This window comes from Leptidea sinapis, chromosome 31 (assembly GCF_905404315.1).
Source record: "Leptidea sinapis chromosome 31, ilLepSina1.1, whole genome shotgun sequence".
Classification (NCBI taxonomy): Eukaryota; Metazoa; Arthropoda; class Insecta; order Lepidoptera; family Pieridae; genus Leptidea; species Leptidea sinapis.
Genome location: NC_066295.1, coordinates 6,116,641 through 6,133,964, shown reverse-complemented (window position 1 = coordinate 6,133,964; position 17,324 = coordinate 6,116,641). Strand labels below are relative to the sequence as shown.

General features: G+C 32.0%; 1 protein-coding gene across 3 annotated transcripts in view; it reads left to right on the top strand.

The window, feature by feature from the left end:
* Positions 1-14,830, top strand: part of LOC126974077 (semaphorin-2A) — a 537,897-nt gene extending 523,067 nt beyond the window's left edge. For all 3 annotated transcript variants that reach the window (XM_050821480.1, XM_050821479.1, XM_050821478.1), the window contains 6 exons: positions 5,653-5,753; positions 7,053-7,225; positions 9,512-9,703; positions 12,352-12,489; positions 13,554-13,662; positions 14,123-14,830. In XM_050821480.1, coding sequence (XP_050677437.1) covers positions 5,653-5,753; positions 7,053-7,225; positions 9,512-9,703; positions 12,352-12,489; positions 13,554-13,662; positions 14,123-14,179 — 770 coding nt within the window. In that variant the 3' untranslated portion in view covers positions 14,180-14,830. The remainder of the gene's footprint in view (positions 1-5,652; positions 5,754-7,052; positions 7,226-9,511; positions 9,704-12,351; positions 12,490-13,553; positions 13,663-14,122) is intronic.
* Positions 14,831-17,324: the final 2,494 nt, after the last annotated feature.

Below are 17,324 nucleotides of genomic sequence, written 5' to 3'. Positions count from 1 at the left end.
GTAAGTCACATTGTCATTTTAACAGGAAATGTCTTCGCTTGTACTTGAATCATCTAGTGTGTTATATTCTGCAACTTAAAACTTTAGATTTTGTTTTGTATATTTAATTGTAATCTTTCACCAACTTGAATAATACTTACATAATCTGTATTTTTGTTTACATATTATACTTATTTTTAGAAAAATTTACTAGATATTCACTGACAACTTTTTCTAATCAAAAAGATTTTACAAAAAGCATACCATGCATCTATAATAATTAATACCATATACCTATAAGAAATTAAATTGCAAGGTCCTGCATCCAATATACGAATTGTATTCAAACAAATGGGAGCTCAAAGTTTTTCAGCTTTATTCCAGCAGCTGATTTTGTCCACCGGACATTATGACAAAATGAGAAATTCCATATGCACCTTTGTACCTGCTAAATGCTGTATTCCCGAACCGACTCACCTTAGCTCTAAAGGTTGATATATGTTATATACGATAATGTATATTTATACAGTTGATATCCAAAAGGTGCATTTTTTTACTTTCCTACTGGTGAGGGGTAAGTATCCGAGTATTAAAAAAAACTATAGAAACGAAGAATAAAAAATAGACTGCATAAATATAAATTATCGCATATTGAACTCATCAACTTTTAGTGCCTGAATTCATGATTTTTGTCAAGATGCTTTGATAATATATTATAGTGCTTAGATCATTAATTATACGTCTAGATAGACAGTGATAGCTGTGACAACGTCGAAAACGATTGAGGTTGACTGTTAACCTCTATTTTGAAAAATGCTCGACACCAACCCAAATTGACATAAAGTAATAAACCTGGCCTGTTTTCATTGATTGTCAAGCAGCAAGGGTCTATCTAGATGTATAAATTATCTAAGTTATATGATTACTATTCAAATTAGTAATTGAATCAAAGAAACACAATAATCTTTTATTTTCATTATGACAGACTAATTGGAAACGGAAACAATGAGGATTGTAACACACGCACACTCAACACATCTAGAGTTACATTATATCAGTACACGCTTAAATCCAATTAGCTATTAAGATCCGTGCCCAGAATATTAATTCGGTAGTGAATCGATTCGTTTGTTGGGAAACTTGGTTTAGGAGGCTGTGACCTTATGTACAATAGAGGTTTAACTAAATATATAACGGTCACGTGCGAGATTTGATTGTGTTCAACACAATTGTATTTGCTGATATTTCGCTGAGTTTTCTCGATGTTTCTATTTCTACATCGCAAAATAATGTTATTTGTAAAGATTGCGTTCGAGACAATAAAACAATGGGGACCTTTCAATCGTATCTACAGATTTTTGTCATTATTCTTATTTAATTATATTATAATCCATATACATAAAAATCTCGTGTCACAACGGTAGTTGCCATAAATTTGCTTCTCCAAAATGGCTTTATTACTTTTTATGAAATTTTATGTATATAATATGGTATCTTCTATATTGGAATCTTCTACCGCATTTATAATGGAAACGGTTTTTTTTTATGGCAATTAGGGGAGAAGAGCAGGACGTTCACATGATGGTAATTGATACACCCTGCCCATTACTCAAAAATTCTGAGTGTCACTACAACTGTGCTCTTCACCTTGAGATATAAGATGTCGAGTCTCATTTGCTTAGTAATTTCAATAGCTACGGCGCCCTACAGACAAAAGTCAACAATGTTTACACATTACTGCTTCACAGGAGAAAAACCCCCGTTGTGGTGCCCATAATCCAGCCGGCATCCTGTGCAAAAGAGCCTCCCACTGGTAAAAGTGTTCCAAAAAGCTGTTAATACACGTGCCATAAACTCGTATCATTTATCTGAAGAATCAGAAGAAAGATGATTGAACTATTTGATATAATTTATAATTTGTTTTGTACGGTGTTAATCGTTTTTAATATCTGCACTTCGTCTACAGTAAGATAGAAAAGAATCGACTGTTACTGTGATTGATTTTGATTGACAAGTCGTATACAGTCAGCCACGCTGGGCATTAGTTCCTCCTTATTTTGAATATTAAACCACTAGCAGCATGTATCATCTGCTTCGTACTATCATGTCGTCTCTATAGACCTATGTACGTTTGTATATGCTGCTCGTAGCTCACCCGAGCCCACGACTGGCGACATTCTTAAAAAGGGATCCACGAATTAATATATTTATCTATATCGGTTTATACCGAAAAACGGCAGTGTCATTTAGTTTAATTAATAACGTCATAATCTGTCTCTTTTAAAAGATGGTAAAGTGAGTATAATCAAAGTTCACGGCTTGTCACCACCGCGGACGACTCACATTAATTGTGGAGCCGGGCCGCCCGTGCCATTTATCATTTTATTAGACAACCTGTTTATTAATGCACACAGTTTTGATTTGGTGAATTATTATCCTGACGTGACGGATCGTTATCAAACTTTATTACTTCTTTTAACCGGACGGCTAACAACGTAATCGGAAAAGTTGTTTCAATATCGCGTCACTCTCTTGTATTTCTAGATTATTTAATTCATTTTTATAATGATGAAAAAATTATTTCTAAAAAGTGGATATGATTAAATACCCGTTTATTTGTAGTATTATCGATAAAAACGCTGTATGTTTAAGTCTGCCTATATATATATATATAACCTATGTTACTGTGTGTTAGTGTGTGTGCATTACTCAAAATAGAGGTTTATTGTCAACCTTAATTTTTTTCGATGTTTTCACAGTTGTCACATTCTATCTAGACATATAAATGATCTAAGTTATAAACATATTATATCAGTTGCAGGAAATCAAAAATGGTAAAACTATATGCGTGTCATGTTTACGACCGATTGAAGTAAAACTTAAGAATTATTCTCTTTAGGAATAATTAACAGATACATACATAAATACATTAATTAAAGCCGTGTTACCAACTAAGCACTCACGTATTGCTGAAGAGCTGGGAGCATTGTTAGATTTTTTTTCTATCTTTTTTCTCGGAAACGCTTACCTCATATATTGAGGAAAGTTGGCATTTCATTGTCTACCTAGATTAAAAAAAATATTTATAATTATATTATTTTTACAAGTGACATTTTATTTATTTTACAAAAAAATAATATAGAGTCATATTAATATTATTCTTCAGAAAACAAACACTTACACTCTTACAGGTCAAGTCATTATCGGGTTTTTGATTTTCTCTTTTATTATTATTTATTGATGAAAGAGTAAAATGTTCCTGGGGTTCCGCCATTTAATTGAACTGATTATTATTTTCATTTTATATTCTATTTACAATTCATTAATACCACTTGCACGTTTTGTAATTTTCACTCATTAAATAAAATAATTGAAAATAAGAAATTGAAGGTTAGATTATTAACTACCACATATCAATATGACAATGTATTGAATATTAACAGATATGGCTGTAGGCTCGAACCCTTTTCCAGTCCTAATACTGGACGAAGAGACCAAAAACCGGATGGTACAGAAACTTGACGCCGTCTTGCCGTAACCGACTTCCGTTACGCTATCTTGCCGTAACCGACTTTCGTTACGCTATCTTGCCGTAACCGACTTTCGTTGCATTGTCGCTCAGTTACCACGTATTCGCCCCAAAAGAACTTTTACTTCGAAAATTAATTATCCATCCAAGTCTTTTATTTAGCCCCCCATCGCATTACCTTACGTAATGTAATACGAAATCTATTGGTTTTAGGCAATAATCCCACCAATTTCAAAATGTTATAAAAAATTATTACTGTTAACCTTGTAGTTGACTCACTTTGAAGTATATTATGCATATTTAGAGTCGGTATTTTTGAAGTGAATGTTCTTTTGGGATGATAAGAATTCGATTTTATGAAAGGAAAAGATGTAACGAAAAAGAGACAACTATAAATATATTAATAGGGCTTTAGAAAAGATATATCGCTATTGTTTAATCTTCTGTTTGTGCTAAGGTTTGTTCAAATTCAAATATTTTAAATGAAAGTGGTATTTAAAATTAATTTTTGAACGAAATAATATACCACTATTCGAATATATAATAATGCTGCAAACCTGTTATTATTAAAAGAACTGTCGTAAAAAACGGGCTCCTTTTGTATATCGAATTTCATGACAATAAAATTTTAAAGCCAAAGACAAGCAAAGTTAAATTAATAAATTACTGAATCTACCATATTATGTTCCAAAAAATAGAGCTCGTGAGATTTTCAGCTTGTAAATCAAATAGAGTTACACAATATGTTCAATGGCTGTAATACAAATGTAATTCTAGCATACATTTATTATCACACATATACATTTCCTATAGTTCATAAAAAGTTATGATGATGATATATGAAAGCTTATGATTGCGGTTCATACAGTTTTATTTACCTCAAATGTTTGTATGGTAGTAAGTGTTGATATAGACAAAGCAATCAACATAGACCTTTACTAATTGATTCCTTGATGTAACGAACCATTCTAATTTATTCTTACGGCTGTGCGCTGCCCTCACAATTAACGCAAACCTAATTACAAAGAAAACTCGCTTTGTGGACAGTAAAATATTATTATAGTAGCTAATTCAACATATTCTATTTGACCAAACATATAATATAATATTGTGATGATTGTTGTTATTTGCAAATTTAATCACAGATGGTAGACGTTTTAATCTAAACTGCATTGTTAATGCTAGCATGCTAATATATCCCTACTAATATTATAAATGTGAATGTAAGTTTGTTTGTTTCGCTTTCACGCCTAAACTACTATACCAGTTTTGATAAAATTCAGTACAGAGATAGATAAGAGCTTTAGAAATACATAGGCTTACTTTTATCGCGAATAAAACGCTTGGTGGGATGGGGGAAGTTCGTCAGTATCGGACATAACCCCAAGAAACTATGTATTTAAGCACCTGATAAAAAATAAATAATTATTTGTTCTACTGTTTTTAAAATTTACACCTGTGGGGGGATGAAAGTTCTATAATTTGTAGCTTATAAAAATGTATAAACCACAGAAGTTCTATGTGTATTAGTTTGCAAAGGAAGTATATTATTATTAATATACTAACTGTGCATTTTATATGCAATTTATATAAGAAATGCTGCCCAAAGTAACAATTGCACGCGGAGGAAGTCACGGGTAAAAGTTAGTAGAATATATAATATATAGAGTGTAATAGTTAAGTGTAACCAGGTAACTGTTTCGTAGCTAATTCAGATATCAAGAAACTAAACTGGTATCGAAAGTACGTTACCTTATTAAAATGACATCAATAACTTTACAATTATCCATCACCAGAAGTATCCAAAATTTTGATATTAATCACTTCCAAACATTTAGTATGATATTAGTAGAAAGGTCATTGTATCGCACAACAATGACGTCACTTCGAATACAAAATTTTCTACTTCAAATAAAATCAATATTATTCAATTAAAATATTGTTTTATTACTCTGTTAGCTTAATAAAGAGATCCATTTATATCAGTACTAAGCCAAAATAACCCTTTAAAACCTTTCTATATATGTATGACAATAACTCTGGAAGGTACAATATTGTTTTGTATTAGGCTCGCTCTCAATCACACATGGTCCTTGTTCGAATATCGAGAGTACGCTGAAAGCAATATGTATCAATTGTTGCAGATGAAGGGAAAATTCATAAAATCGTTCAGTGGACCCGGAATGGCGACAGCCAGTCAGCTTTACTTGACATTTTCGACGTGACTCCGGGCGAACCTATTCAGGTATGTGCTAAGCAAATTACATTTTAACACTATATTGAAGTTTTGACGTGAAACAAATTGAACTAAATTTTTATTTGAACTTCGAATTTTATAATAAATTTTGTTTTGGATGTGCAATTAAACGCGATATACTTATTTTGAAAACTTTGATAATTTTGCTACTAGACAACCGATGAAGATAGACCAGGTTTATAACTTTAGTGTGCGTTTCTAAATAGTGTTTAACTGTCAAGCTCAATTTTTTCGGCGTTATCAAAGCTGTCACAGTCTATCTAGCTAGACGCATAAATGATCTAAGTTGGAAAATATAAATTTTAACTAGAACAATTTGGAGAGTAATAGTCTTTCAAACGTCCCGAATGATAGAATCCAGGGTCGACTGTCAGCTCAGACAAGTGACGGCCATAACTGTGAGTCCGGTCGTAGTCTTACCGGTTGATAGCAATCAACGCTCAATGTTGCATTCGGAGCACTCGGCAACTGCTTACGGTGCTTAAATATACTTACAAACAAACTCTACCGGGGGCCCAGCGTCGGATATCCGGCGACTGGATATTTAAAAAATTATTTAAAACGAAGAGATACGTTATAAAATAAGTTCTATTGGATAATTGTCATTAATTCACAAATGATGAATAAAACAAGAAGGAGTAAATCCTTTAACTGCTTCTTGTTTTAAGCTCTGAATCTTGTACTTTAGTAATTAAGTAAAAAATTATTATTTTAAACTTTTATTGAATCTTATCAGTCAGTCACAGAAACAAAAATGAAATAAAAAATAGTGTTGTGGTATGAGAACACAACAAAAAAAACAAGCAACTGATTTCGTGTATCATGACTTAATACGATTACCTGTACGATGTACCAGTACTCAGCTGACTAGCTGCGTAGGTGACTTGCTGTAACAAGAGATATAAAGTCAAAGTCAAATAAACTTTATTTAATTAGGCTTAAACTAAGGTCCTTCAAATCGTCACTACAAATATTTCTTTTAAATAGCTGAGTTTACCATATGTTCGTAAAAAGATGAGCTCGTGAGAATAACCTATAAGAAACTCAACGGCCACTCTTTTCAATCAAATACTGTAAATTATAATTGCTGTAATATACATAACAAATTAGTTTGTAAGGTGCTGCATCCAATATATGAGTCCTCGTTAAATGATATAAACTATTTCATAAAAAGTAATAATTGTTATAATTGTTGTAACACTGTTATGACTTTCGCGTTGTTATGTAAGTAGCATTATAGTCGTAGCGTCGTAGGCGAACCGTAGAATAAACTCACATTCTTTGTAGGCGATGGCTCTGTCTCGTGTTCACGGCTCGCTGTATGCGGCTTCCGACAAACGCGTGCTACAGCTACGGCTGGCGTTGTGTGCTAGACGCTACGATGCGTGCGTGCGCTGCGCCCGGGACCCATACTGCGGCTGGGATAGAGAGGCTGCCGTATGTAGAGAATATATGCCTGGGTAAGTTGTGTATTATTGTAAATGCATTTGAGGATCACTTGATTCTATAGTTATATTAGTCTATTATTTAAATTTTTTAAGATTATTTGCATTCACGGTGAGCTTTTTACTTCTGAGAGTATCCCTTTTACAGTATTCTTTACTTCATCAATCGTCAAGCAGTATGTGTAAGTGTTATTTGTGTTTTAATTTAAGTGATTTGATATTAGAGAAACTCCTGTTAAGATATTGAGTTGTAATTGATAGGAGTCTCAGCTATCACGATGGTGAGAAAATCTCGGGCCAAGCTCTAGACCGTACTTCGATCCGAGCTATAAAGAGAAACAAAGTATACTGTCCAGACCACAGGTCCAGTTTGACTAGCAACCAGGATCACCTGCAAGCTCAGGACATACTTGTGCTCTGTGCCATACTGGAGTATGTAAGAAAACAATCAAAAGCCTACTACCAAAAATGATCTGGAGAGAAGGTGGGGATCGCGCCGCTATATGGAAGAAATCTGAATAAGAGAGACCGCCGAAAATACAAGGCCTAATCAACAGACTTCAAAAGAGAAAAACAAAGCCAGAATAAAATAAAAAGATGAATGATGAAAAAAGAAATGGAAAAACCAACACCAAACATTGAAAAAAGTTGTATTCGTAATGACACCAGTGCAACAGTAGTTTTAAATATACTAACACTCTCCCAAAGTTATGGGAGAGCCTTGACACCGTCATTCCATCTCCACCAGGAGGTGAGAAGATAATTTGACTCGACTAAGAAACCGTTCCAATGGTAATACTTGAAGGTAAAGGTCCACCCAAAAATTACAGAAATTTCCGACTAAAATTTTATCGAATTCTCCACCTTTCACTATTCTGAAAAATTATAGCTCCAAGCAATAATCTGTGAAATTTCGTCAAAAAATTCCATCACCGCCTTTTTTATACCATTAAAATCAATAATACAATCTATATTTCTGATCATGAATTGTTATCAAATAATACAGCGAATGCCTGACTTTTTGTTGTTTGAAATAATCACAACTGTATAAACAAATGGAATTTCAAACAAAGCCTTTATTTCATTGTATGAGTAACCAGCAATCACGGTGCGTTTAAAACTCAATATATGGAACACCCATTTCACTTGTGAGCCTTTGGTCAATATAATTACCCTAACTATACGTAACCTAGTTTCGATGGAAATTGACTTTGGTGAGTGTTCAAATATTGTGTGGATTATAATATGAGCAATCATATAGAATAATGATATGGTTTTTTGATATCCGAAGGTAATTTATTACAGTCTAAAGAAATTTCGTGCCGAAAGCTGTTAAATACAGATTTACTTTGCACAATCAATAGAATACATATTATTATGCAAACACCTATATAGCAGACTTAAAAAGGAGGAGGTTATTCGTTTTTTTATATTTGTTAAGCTCTTTCGTCGTTGATGGACATATTTGAAAAACTTTCTTTATTAGAAGACTCTAATCCCAGATTAGTCTGATTCTAAATAATATTCAGATTTCTGGGTAGAATGTATATTTAATTGATATAACTTTTTTAATTTTATTGGTATTTATATCGTTTTTGGTTTTTCAACACCAATTCAAGCATGTAAATATAGAAATTTTCGTCAAGGTAACTTATTGGAAATCAGTTTTTGTGTTCATATGCATTGTTTGTGTAATTGTTAAAATTTTCCATAGGGTTAGAATTGCTACGAAAAAACTTTTGATACTTGTACGGTATGCTGTCTACGTGCAAACTGCCAGTTATAGAGCTCATTTTGTGTGTTATATTGCCGTAGTAATTTTCGTAATTTGTGCCAATAATCTATAAGTAACATATTATTTATATTCTTTTATTTATGGATAAGTAGAGAAAACACCAAATTGCCGGTTTAAGTTGTTTCAGCCATATCATTTTCCCGTTTGCCAATGGCATAGCGTACCTAAACACCACCCCAATAAACATGTTACTGCGTCCGTCACTCGCGCCCTTAATACACACTATAATGCATATAACAATATTTTTATGTATCGTGTCAGATTACATCGTATATATCTATATATATTATCTATATTTGCCGTCGAGACGGATATCCAATAAAATACTCAAAATTTATGTTACAAGTCAAAAAAAGATTGAATGCTTTTTAGTAATCACTTTGCATGTTCTTGACTTCTGCACGATAACGTTTAGATCGAATAGAACTTGTCGAGTACCAACTCACGATAGAAATCTAAATAGGTCTTACAATATATAAAAATAAAGAGTATATTTCCTGGAACAGGCTAATTCAAGATGTAGCAAATGAGACAGCTGACATCTGCGACTCGTCAATATCCCGCAAGAGTGTGTCAGCTACATGGGGACAGAGTCTCCATCTCGGTAGCTTTGTGAAGATGCCGGAAGTTCTGCAACCGAGGGCCGTCTCTTGGTATCACTACTCGAGGGACAAAGGACGACATCCAATCACATTTAAGTGAGTATTCACTTGTTATAATCACTAAAACACCATTTGTTCGATTTACCTGAGTTTCATATATGTTATGAAATAACTTTTTTAAAAGATTAAATTCACGTACCTGACCGTCGTAGGTGACCTGTACGCTCGCTGTACCCTTCTTCTAAAAAATAACTCTGCCACTCATAACTGCAGCTCATACTATATATATGTATACAGAATGTATTAGTTCAGTGTAACCAGGTTATTCAGTAATTATTACAGATATCAAAAAACTTTAAATTGATATCAAAGGTACGTCACCTAATCTGTAAAATGACGTCATCATTAACTTTTTAAAATAAAACGATAAGTATCCAAAATTAAGATAATAAAAACCATACATTAAATCTCTTACATTAATCAGTATGAGATTAGTTGAAAAGTTGTAGGTACCTTATTTTACAAGTTTATTTTAGTTTAGTACTGAAATAAAAAGATTTTTAATTAAATTATATTTATTTATATATCTATATAACATGGTAAGTGCAAAATTTTGTATTCAAAGCGATACAATGACCTTTTTACTAGTCTCATACTAAATGTATGGGAGTGATTAATATGAAAATTTTCGATACTTCTAGTGATGGACGATTGTTAAGAAGTTATTAATGTAGATTTACTGATTAACGTAACGTACTTTAGATATCAATTTACAGCCGTTTTCAATAACCTATAGACTATCCTTAGTTTAACTTACTGAAGGTAGACAAATCTATCTTTTTACGCTTACCTACATTTCAGTAACCTATTAACAGATAGCATTGGACTATAACTATATTGGACATAACTATGGATAGATAAGATATTGTCACTAAACGGTGACAGCAATGTATCCGTAAGTTAAACTAAGGATAGATAGGTTATTGAAAACGGCCGATAAAGTTTATTAAATTCTGTAATAGCTACGAAATAATCGCCGATTACACTTAACGTTTACATTCTATATATTGCGATTTTGCCAAATAAACGAAATAAATTCTGTTTGTCCCATAGAATTACTATATACTAGCGCAAAGACAAATAAAGCATGCGAAACAGAAGAACATCTCCAACGGAGATACAGGAAAATAGAAATAAAAAGCGAATCTATTGTTACTATAACAGATTTTGATTTCTAGTTTTAAACAGCCTCGCTTGATATTTGCAAAGACATTGACAAAAAAAATGGTATATACGCTATTATATTCTACGTGTATGGTTGATTCGATCGCTATCAAAGTGACTCGCTGGACTTATCTGAAGATTGCCGAAAATTTTATTAAAAGTGTAGCCATTATGGAGTCCTTAGGGAACACACACATACACACATAGATTTTTGTGCTATAAAAAGCACCTTAGGCTTCGTTTTCAAGACTTGTAAATTGTAATACAAATCAGTAGTAACAGGCCGCTAGTGTCCGCAATGCTAAGTTAGTTAAATAAAAATAATCAAAGAATGTTACAAAAACTGACAGTTAATGTTCCAAAATGAAACCTCTGTGTAAATCTTTTAAGCATTCGTGGCAGAAATATTCATTTAATCACGTCCAAATCCAGCGCTAGTGCCGCGAGCATAATTAAAATGTGCGGTAATGCCAGAGCAGCCTCCCGTTCTTTAAATTTGCTCGTTTCACTGTTCTCGTGATATTGTCTAGTAAACAAACACGCCAGAATGGATTACATTATCGCTCTCACACTGACCCGGTTTGGAATTAACTTTTTAAAATTGTATGAGCTAAATGCATATGGAAGATTAGAATACAGTGAGCCTTTTGAAACTCAAATGAAAGCAAGTGCCATAAGATTATTTTTGAATGGAACTTTTGGAAAGATGTTCCTTATAGAACGTTTTGTCAAGAATAGCATAATTCGGTATCTCTGGTCTTCATGAGAAAAAGAAGGAATGTCATGTCTAGTTGCATAGAACATTTTTATTATTAAAACCAGGGAAACATAAGTGATATATTATATTAGATTTGAAAATTAATTGATACCACAATATGTTTTCCGAATCTTAGTATTAATTTTTAGAAAGTGACACTTAATACATAGAAATTACTGTGTTAATCATTAAATATAAATTGTAATACAAGCTTATTGGTTAGCTTTTATATCAAAATCATTTATTCATTAAGATTTTAATGATATATATTACTTTTGACATAGAGATGCATTTATCACAGTAAAAGGAAACTATAAACAATTGAATAAATTTGAATACGAGGATCTTATGATTTTGTTACAAGTTCTTATCATTTATAGGAAATAAATATTAATTCTGGATTTCTGAAAACAAAACAGACAAGACATATATTCTTAAGTCACCTTTGGGTTAATAGTGTATTCCTTCATTGATAAAGAAGTAAAATATGATTCTGCAAAATTAACCAATTTGTTATTTTAAAATGATATCCTTCACTTCTGCTATTAACTATACCAATTAAATTTATAACCAAAATTTGTGAACGATGCGGGACTCGAACCCGTGACCTCTCGGGTTCCGTCCGAGCGCTCTTACCAACTGAGCCAACCGTTCGAGTACGCATAAATTTTGGTATATCTTGTTCAACTTTCAGGGCTCATAAATTTTGGTTACAAAATTAATCTGCAAAACTTGTGTCACAACTACATTTGAAATATTCCAGTAAACCGGAGAAATACATTGAGACTTCCGAGCACGGCCTGCTCATCATCTCGGTGGGAGAGTCGGACGCCGGTCGCTATGACTGCTGGCTTGGCGGCTCTCTGCTGTGCTCTTACAACATCACCGTGGATACCCACAGGTAATGACCTAACACATCATCCAAGTTACCCAGGCAGATGCTGGGAATCAGCGCTGCAGTCAGTACTGGTTTACAGCACCAGCTGAGCATCGGCCTTTTCTTTTGAAACACAGCATATTTAGTTATGTTAGTGAATGGAATATATTATTAAGTATTTAGATTGTAATTTTATGTGTATGGCATGGAATAAATTTTCTTATTCTTATTCTTAATTGCCTCATGGCCTCTTGCCCTATTGCCTTATTGCCTTATATATAAAATAAAGTAAAAAAACTATTACTATTATTAGAAACAATATGCGAAAACTATTAAATGGTGTGAAATGTTCACACTATTATTTAGTAATTAAGTTATTGTAACACTGTAAGTTTTCCAAATTAAATAAAATAAAATAAGCTTCATAAGATACATAGAAGCTTTAAGGGTAAATGTATACACTTTTATAATAAAGTCCCAGCCACTGTTCAGGCATTATCTATAAATAAATTTAAATGTTTTATTAAAAAATGGCTCTATCGTAAATCCTACTACTCCACAGCTGAATATCAAAGTGATCCGACAGCCTGGGACTAGATTATGATTATTTTGCAGCAAAAGCAATGACAATACAATATTGTATATTTGATTAAAAAGAGCACAAAAAAGTGCTGTGGTTACAATTAGATCGTCATAAGTTTTGGAATTTGTTACCCCCAATCTCTAGCAAAACTTTTAGTGTTAAGTCCGATATTAATACTAATAATTATCACTTGCGAAGAACATCAACGGCCTCACAAATTAACTTAGTATAGTATAGTTATACCTAAGAATAACCATAAATTATATATGCAACATGTTTACAAATAGACATATTGCTTAAGATTGTTTTATTTTATGATTTCCTATAATTTTTCCCGCGTTTATTTCCAAGGCTGTCTGACATCGGAAAACTTAAGAAGAAACATGATTATCATTGTATTGACTGTGCTGTCAGCTATATAGTCAACATTTTGCATATTCTTGGTTTATTCACAGGTATAACATATAAAAGATTCGTTTATTAAAATTTATTTTTTATTTACCAGGTGTACGCCGCCAGAGAAGAGTAACGAATATCAAAAGATATACTCGAACTGGTGCCATGAATTTGAAAAATATAAAACTGCGATGAAAACATGGGAGAGGAAACAAGAGGTAAATATGTGATATAAATAACTAGGTAACACAATTTACTGCAATTCATTTCGATACCTCAGTAACAAAGAGTAAATATTCAGAAAAGGATTCTAAAAGAAAACAACTCGAGTTGTTACTGTTTGACACTAAAATATTCAAGAATTATGAAGAAATATTGAAGAAGTAACACATAAACTGCATTCATTTATCGACTTATTTCTCTTTTCATTCATACTTATTTTAAACTTACTGAATTTCAGACTTGCTTGTTTTGAACTGAGATATTGATTTGTTTTGGACTTTAAGAGGATATGTTTAAATGTAAAATAACATTTGACAAGTAACAGCTTTGTACTTCTCTCCTATGGTATACTTTTTACGTCAATACATGTATAGTAAATTTATTCAACGTAATATTAGGTTTTATTAGTAAGAATTAGCACCTGCTTATTAATTACAAATTCGTTTTTATTTACAGCAATGCGCTCGTCAAAATGACTCAAATCAGAATACGCATCCGAACGAGATCGTGTGATAGCTCCTAAACATCGCCTATCTCATGTACCAGTCCGTCGCTTACGTGGGCTCCATACCCATTCCCTACGTAACTTCCGGTCTAAAACAACTCAATCTGCTTTCATAAACCTATATATTACAGTAAGATGCCAAGAATGGTAAAAATACAATGTAATTAAAATAAGAATTGCGTCCATTTTACACAGACTTCACTTGAGTACTTTTAGTACGGTCGGCAAAACAGATGTGGTTTTGTTATTTGTGTCCAAAATGTGTGTAGTCGTTTCTTTCACCTGTTTCACTAGTTTTAAATTTTTTTTTTATTATTATTTTTTTCATATTACTACATTGTGTGATTATATATTCCGCGTTTATATAATCTCACAATTAAGACAGTCTTTTTATGTAGATATACACTAAATAGTTATTAGCATCATGAGTCTTATACTACATCGTTACGACTATTTTAGTTTAGATTTAGAAAAGATTTGCCAATTATCGCCCAATTAGGATTCCTAATCGTGGCTTTAAATAATAAGTTAATTCAATGAAAAAAAAATAGAATTGAATTACAATTAATTTTTAAAATAATGTCATCTGATAAAAAATATTTTATAACTTTTTTGCAAACTGTAGCTAACACAAGTGAAGTTGAATATATTATGACGTCACAGCGTCATAATATATTCAACTTCACTTGTGTTAGCTTCACTTAGTAAAGCTAAGGCAGTCCAATTCTTACTTTTAATTGCATTGTATACAAAGCTATGATGTATTAAAATTGGAAGAAATGACTTTCTAATGGATTATATATTATTTGTACTTATTATGTTATGTGTTTCGATAGAAGTGAAAAATACCTAATTCTTTATTGAACGATATTATTTATGTATTAAAATATATAGAGATTCATGCCAGTGCCACGATATATCACGAAACATGAGATGGTGATTTATTAATATAGGTAAGAACGGACATTTTTGATATAGAACGAAGTTAAGCGTTGTGCGTTGCTTTGGTATTGGCGTGTAGTTTAGAACGAAATATTTGTAAGTATGCTTTGTTAAGAGAGTAGTAAAATTGTTAGTATTTTAAATATTTTGTAATATTACATCTAAGCGCCGAATGTTCTGCCTAAATAAACAGTTAGATCAACTGTTTACTGTATAATTTATTTTGCATTTATTAGTGAAATTTCGTATTCGTAATAATAAAAGGAATAAACTTTGTTTTCTTCCTAAAACAAAGGAACAGCGCGTAAACAAAAGCTCACCTGTAACGGACGCGTGAATTTTGATCCTATTCGTAATTAAGTTTGTTAAAATGATCAAGACTCGTTGCCTTTTTACTAATGAGTGAATACGTATAGCTGTACCCAGTAATTTGAAATCTCTGAGGGTTGTGGGAGGGTTCGCCTCATTATTTTTCCCCTATTTGTGTAAATAGTTACCTAATTTCATATAAAGTAAGTGTAAGTATAGATTGCACGTCCCTATACATAATGTATTTAAGCCTGTGATATATAAGTTTAGAAATAAGTGTTTATTAAGATGCAATAAAAAAAGTTTGGTTTAGACTCTACAAAATGAGCAAAACTCAACTAATATTAATTATAATAAGCTTAATTTAAACTTATAACTCATTTATTGTATAGTCTACACTAAACTTAACCATCGGGGATTGTTTTGAAGATTACACATCAAATAGAAAGTAGTAATAGGTATTCACTAAATATTAACTGAGAATAATGTAATAGGAGTTCTATTTTGTATTTTTCTTTGTGAAATATCGCATTGTACAAGGATATTATTTAATGTATTTTATAAATTATTCACACACTCCAGTGGGAGGCTCCTTTGCACAGGATGCCGGCTTGATTATGGGTACCACAACGGTGCCTACTTCTGCCGTGAAGCAGTAATGTGTAAGCATTACTATGTTTCGGTCTGAAGGGCGCCGTACCTAGTGAAATTACTGAGCAAATAAGACTTAACATCTTATGTCTCAAGGTGACGATCGCAGTTGTAGTGCCGCTCAGAATTTTTGGTTATTTCAAGAATCCTGAGCGGCACTGCATTGTAATGGGCAGGGCGCATCAATTACCGTCAGCTGAACATCCTGTCTCGTCCCTTATTGTCATAAAAAACTCACACTTTCATACACTTCATAATGTCAGTTATAAGATCAAAAAAAACTCATGACTAGTTTAGTCATAAAAGAGAGAATTGTATTAGTATGGTTTCTGTGTATTTTTAGTATCGGAGGAAAAGTGAATAAAAAATGGAAATATAATGGAACTCTTGAAAAGTATAATGTTGTAACCTAATCTTTTCCATGAGTTTCATTTAGCTATACGGCTTGGACGTTAGAACAATCATAAATTAATTAATTAATTCCTTCTGCTTGTTTTAGCAATTGTTTCAACGATGAAGTAATAGAGAAGAATCAGTTAAGAATCTGTTGAATTGTTTCATGTGAATGCAATTGCTTGAAACTTACTTTATAAATATAATATTCATTTATTTATAGATTAAATTAGATGATGTCTTAGGAAGTAATTCTTCATATTTTTGTACAAAATTTGATCTTAATTAGACGAATAGTTGTTAATAAGTATTTTCATCATCATTGGTACCTTTACTTCAATTCCATATCAAGTATATTAAGAGCTTGAAATACAAATTTAAATGCAAAAATGTTTTATAAATTGTATAAATATTTTTTCTAGGGATTTTTTACAAGCCATAAAATATATTCTCAAAAACACACTCCCTTGCATCATCTCATATTCTCTAAATGAACTCAAATATTGAAACCGGCCATTTTAACGTGTAAAGTATTTTTATGCAGTCTCCTCATTCTTCAAACTCTTCATGAATACGTCATTTTTATATAGAATCTTTATGACTAGATATAATATTAGGTGCTTTAAGTATATATTACTTTCCTTTAGCAGATATTTTCAAATCTCTCATATCATACTGTACATACATTTATCGAAATAGATGTTATTATAGTGTTAAATATCTGAGCTTTTTAAATTATGTATAACCTAAGATTTGGTAATTAAGTATTTAGGATTTTAAAACTATGGATGTCCCTATATAGGGGCTCTCAACGCAATAATTATAACTAAATACTATCTGTACTAATCATATAATTCT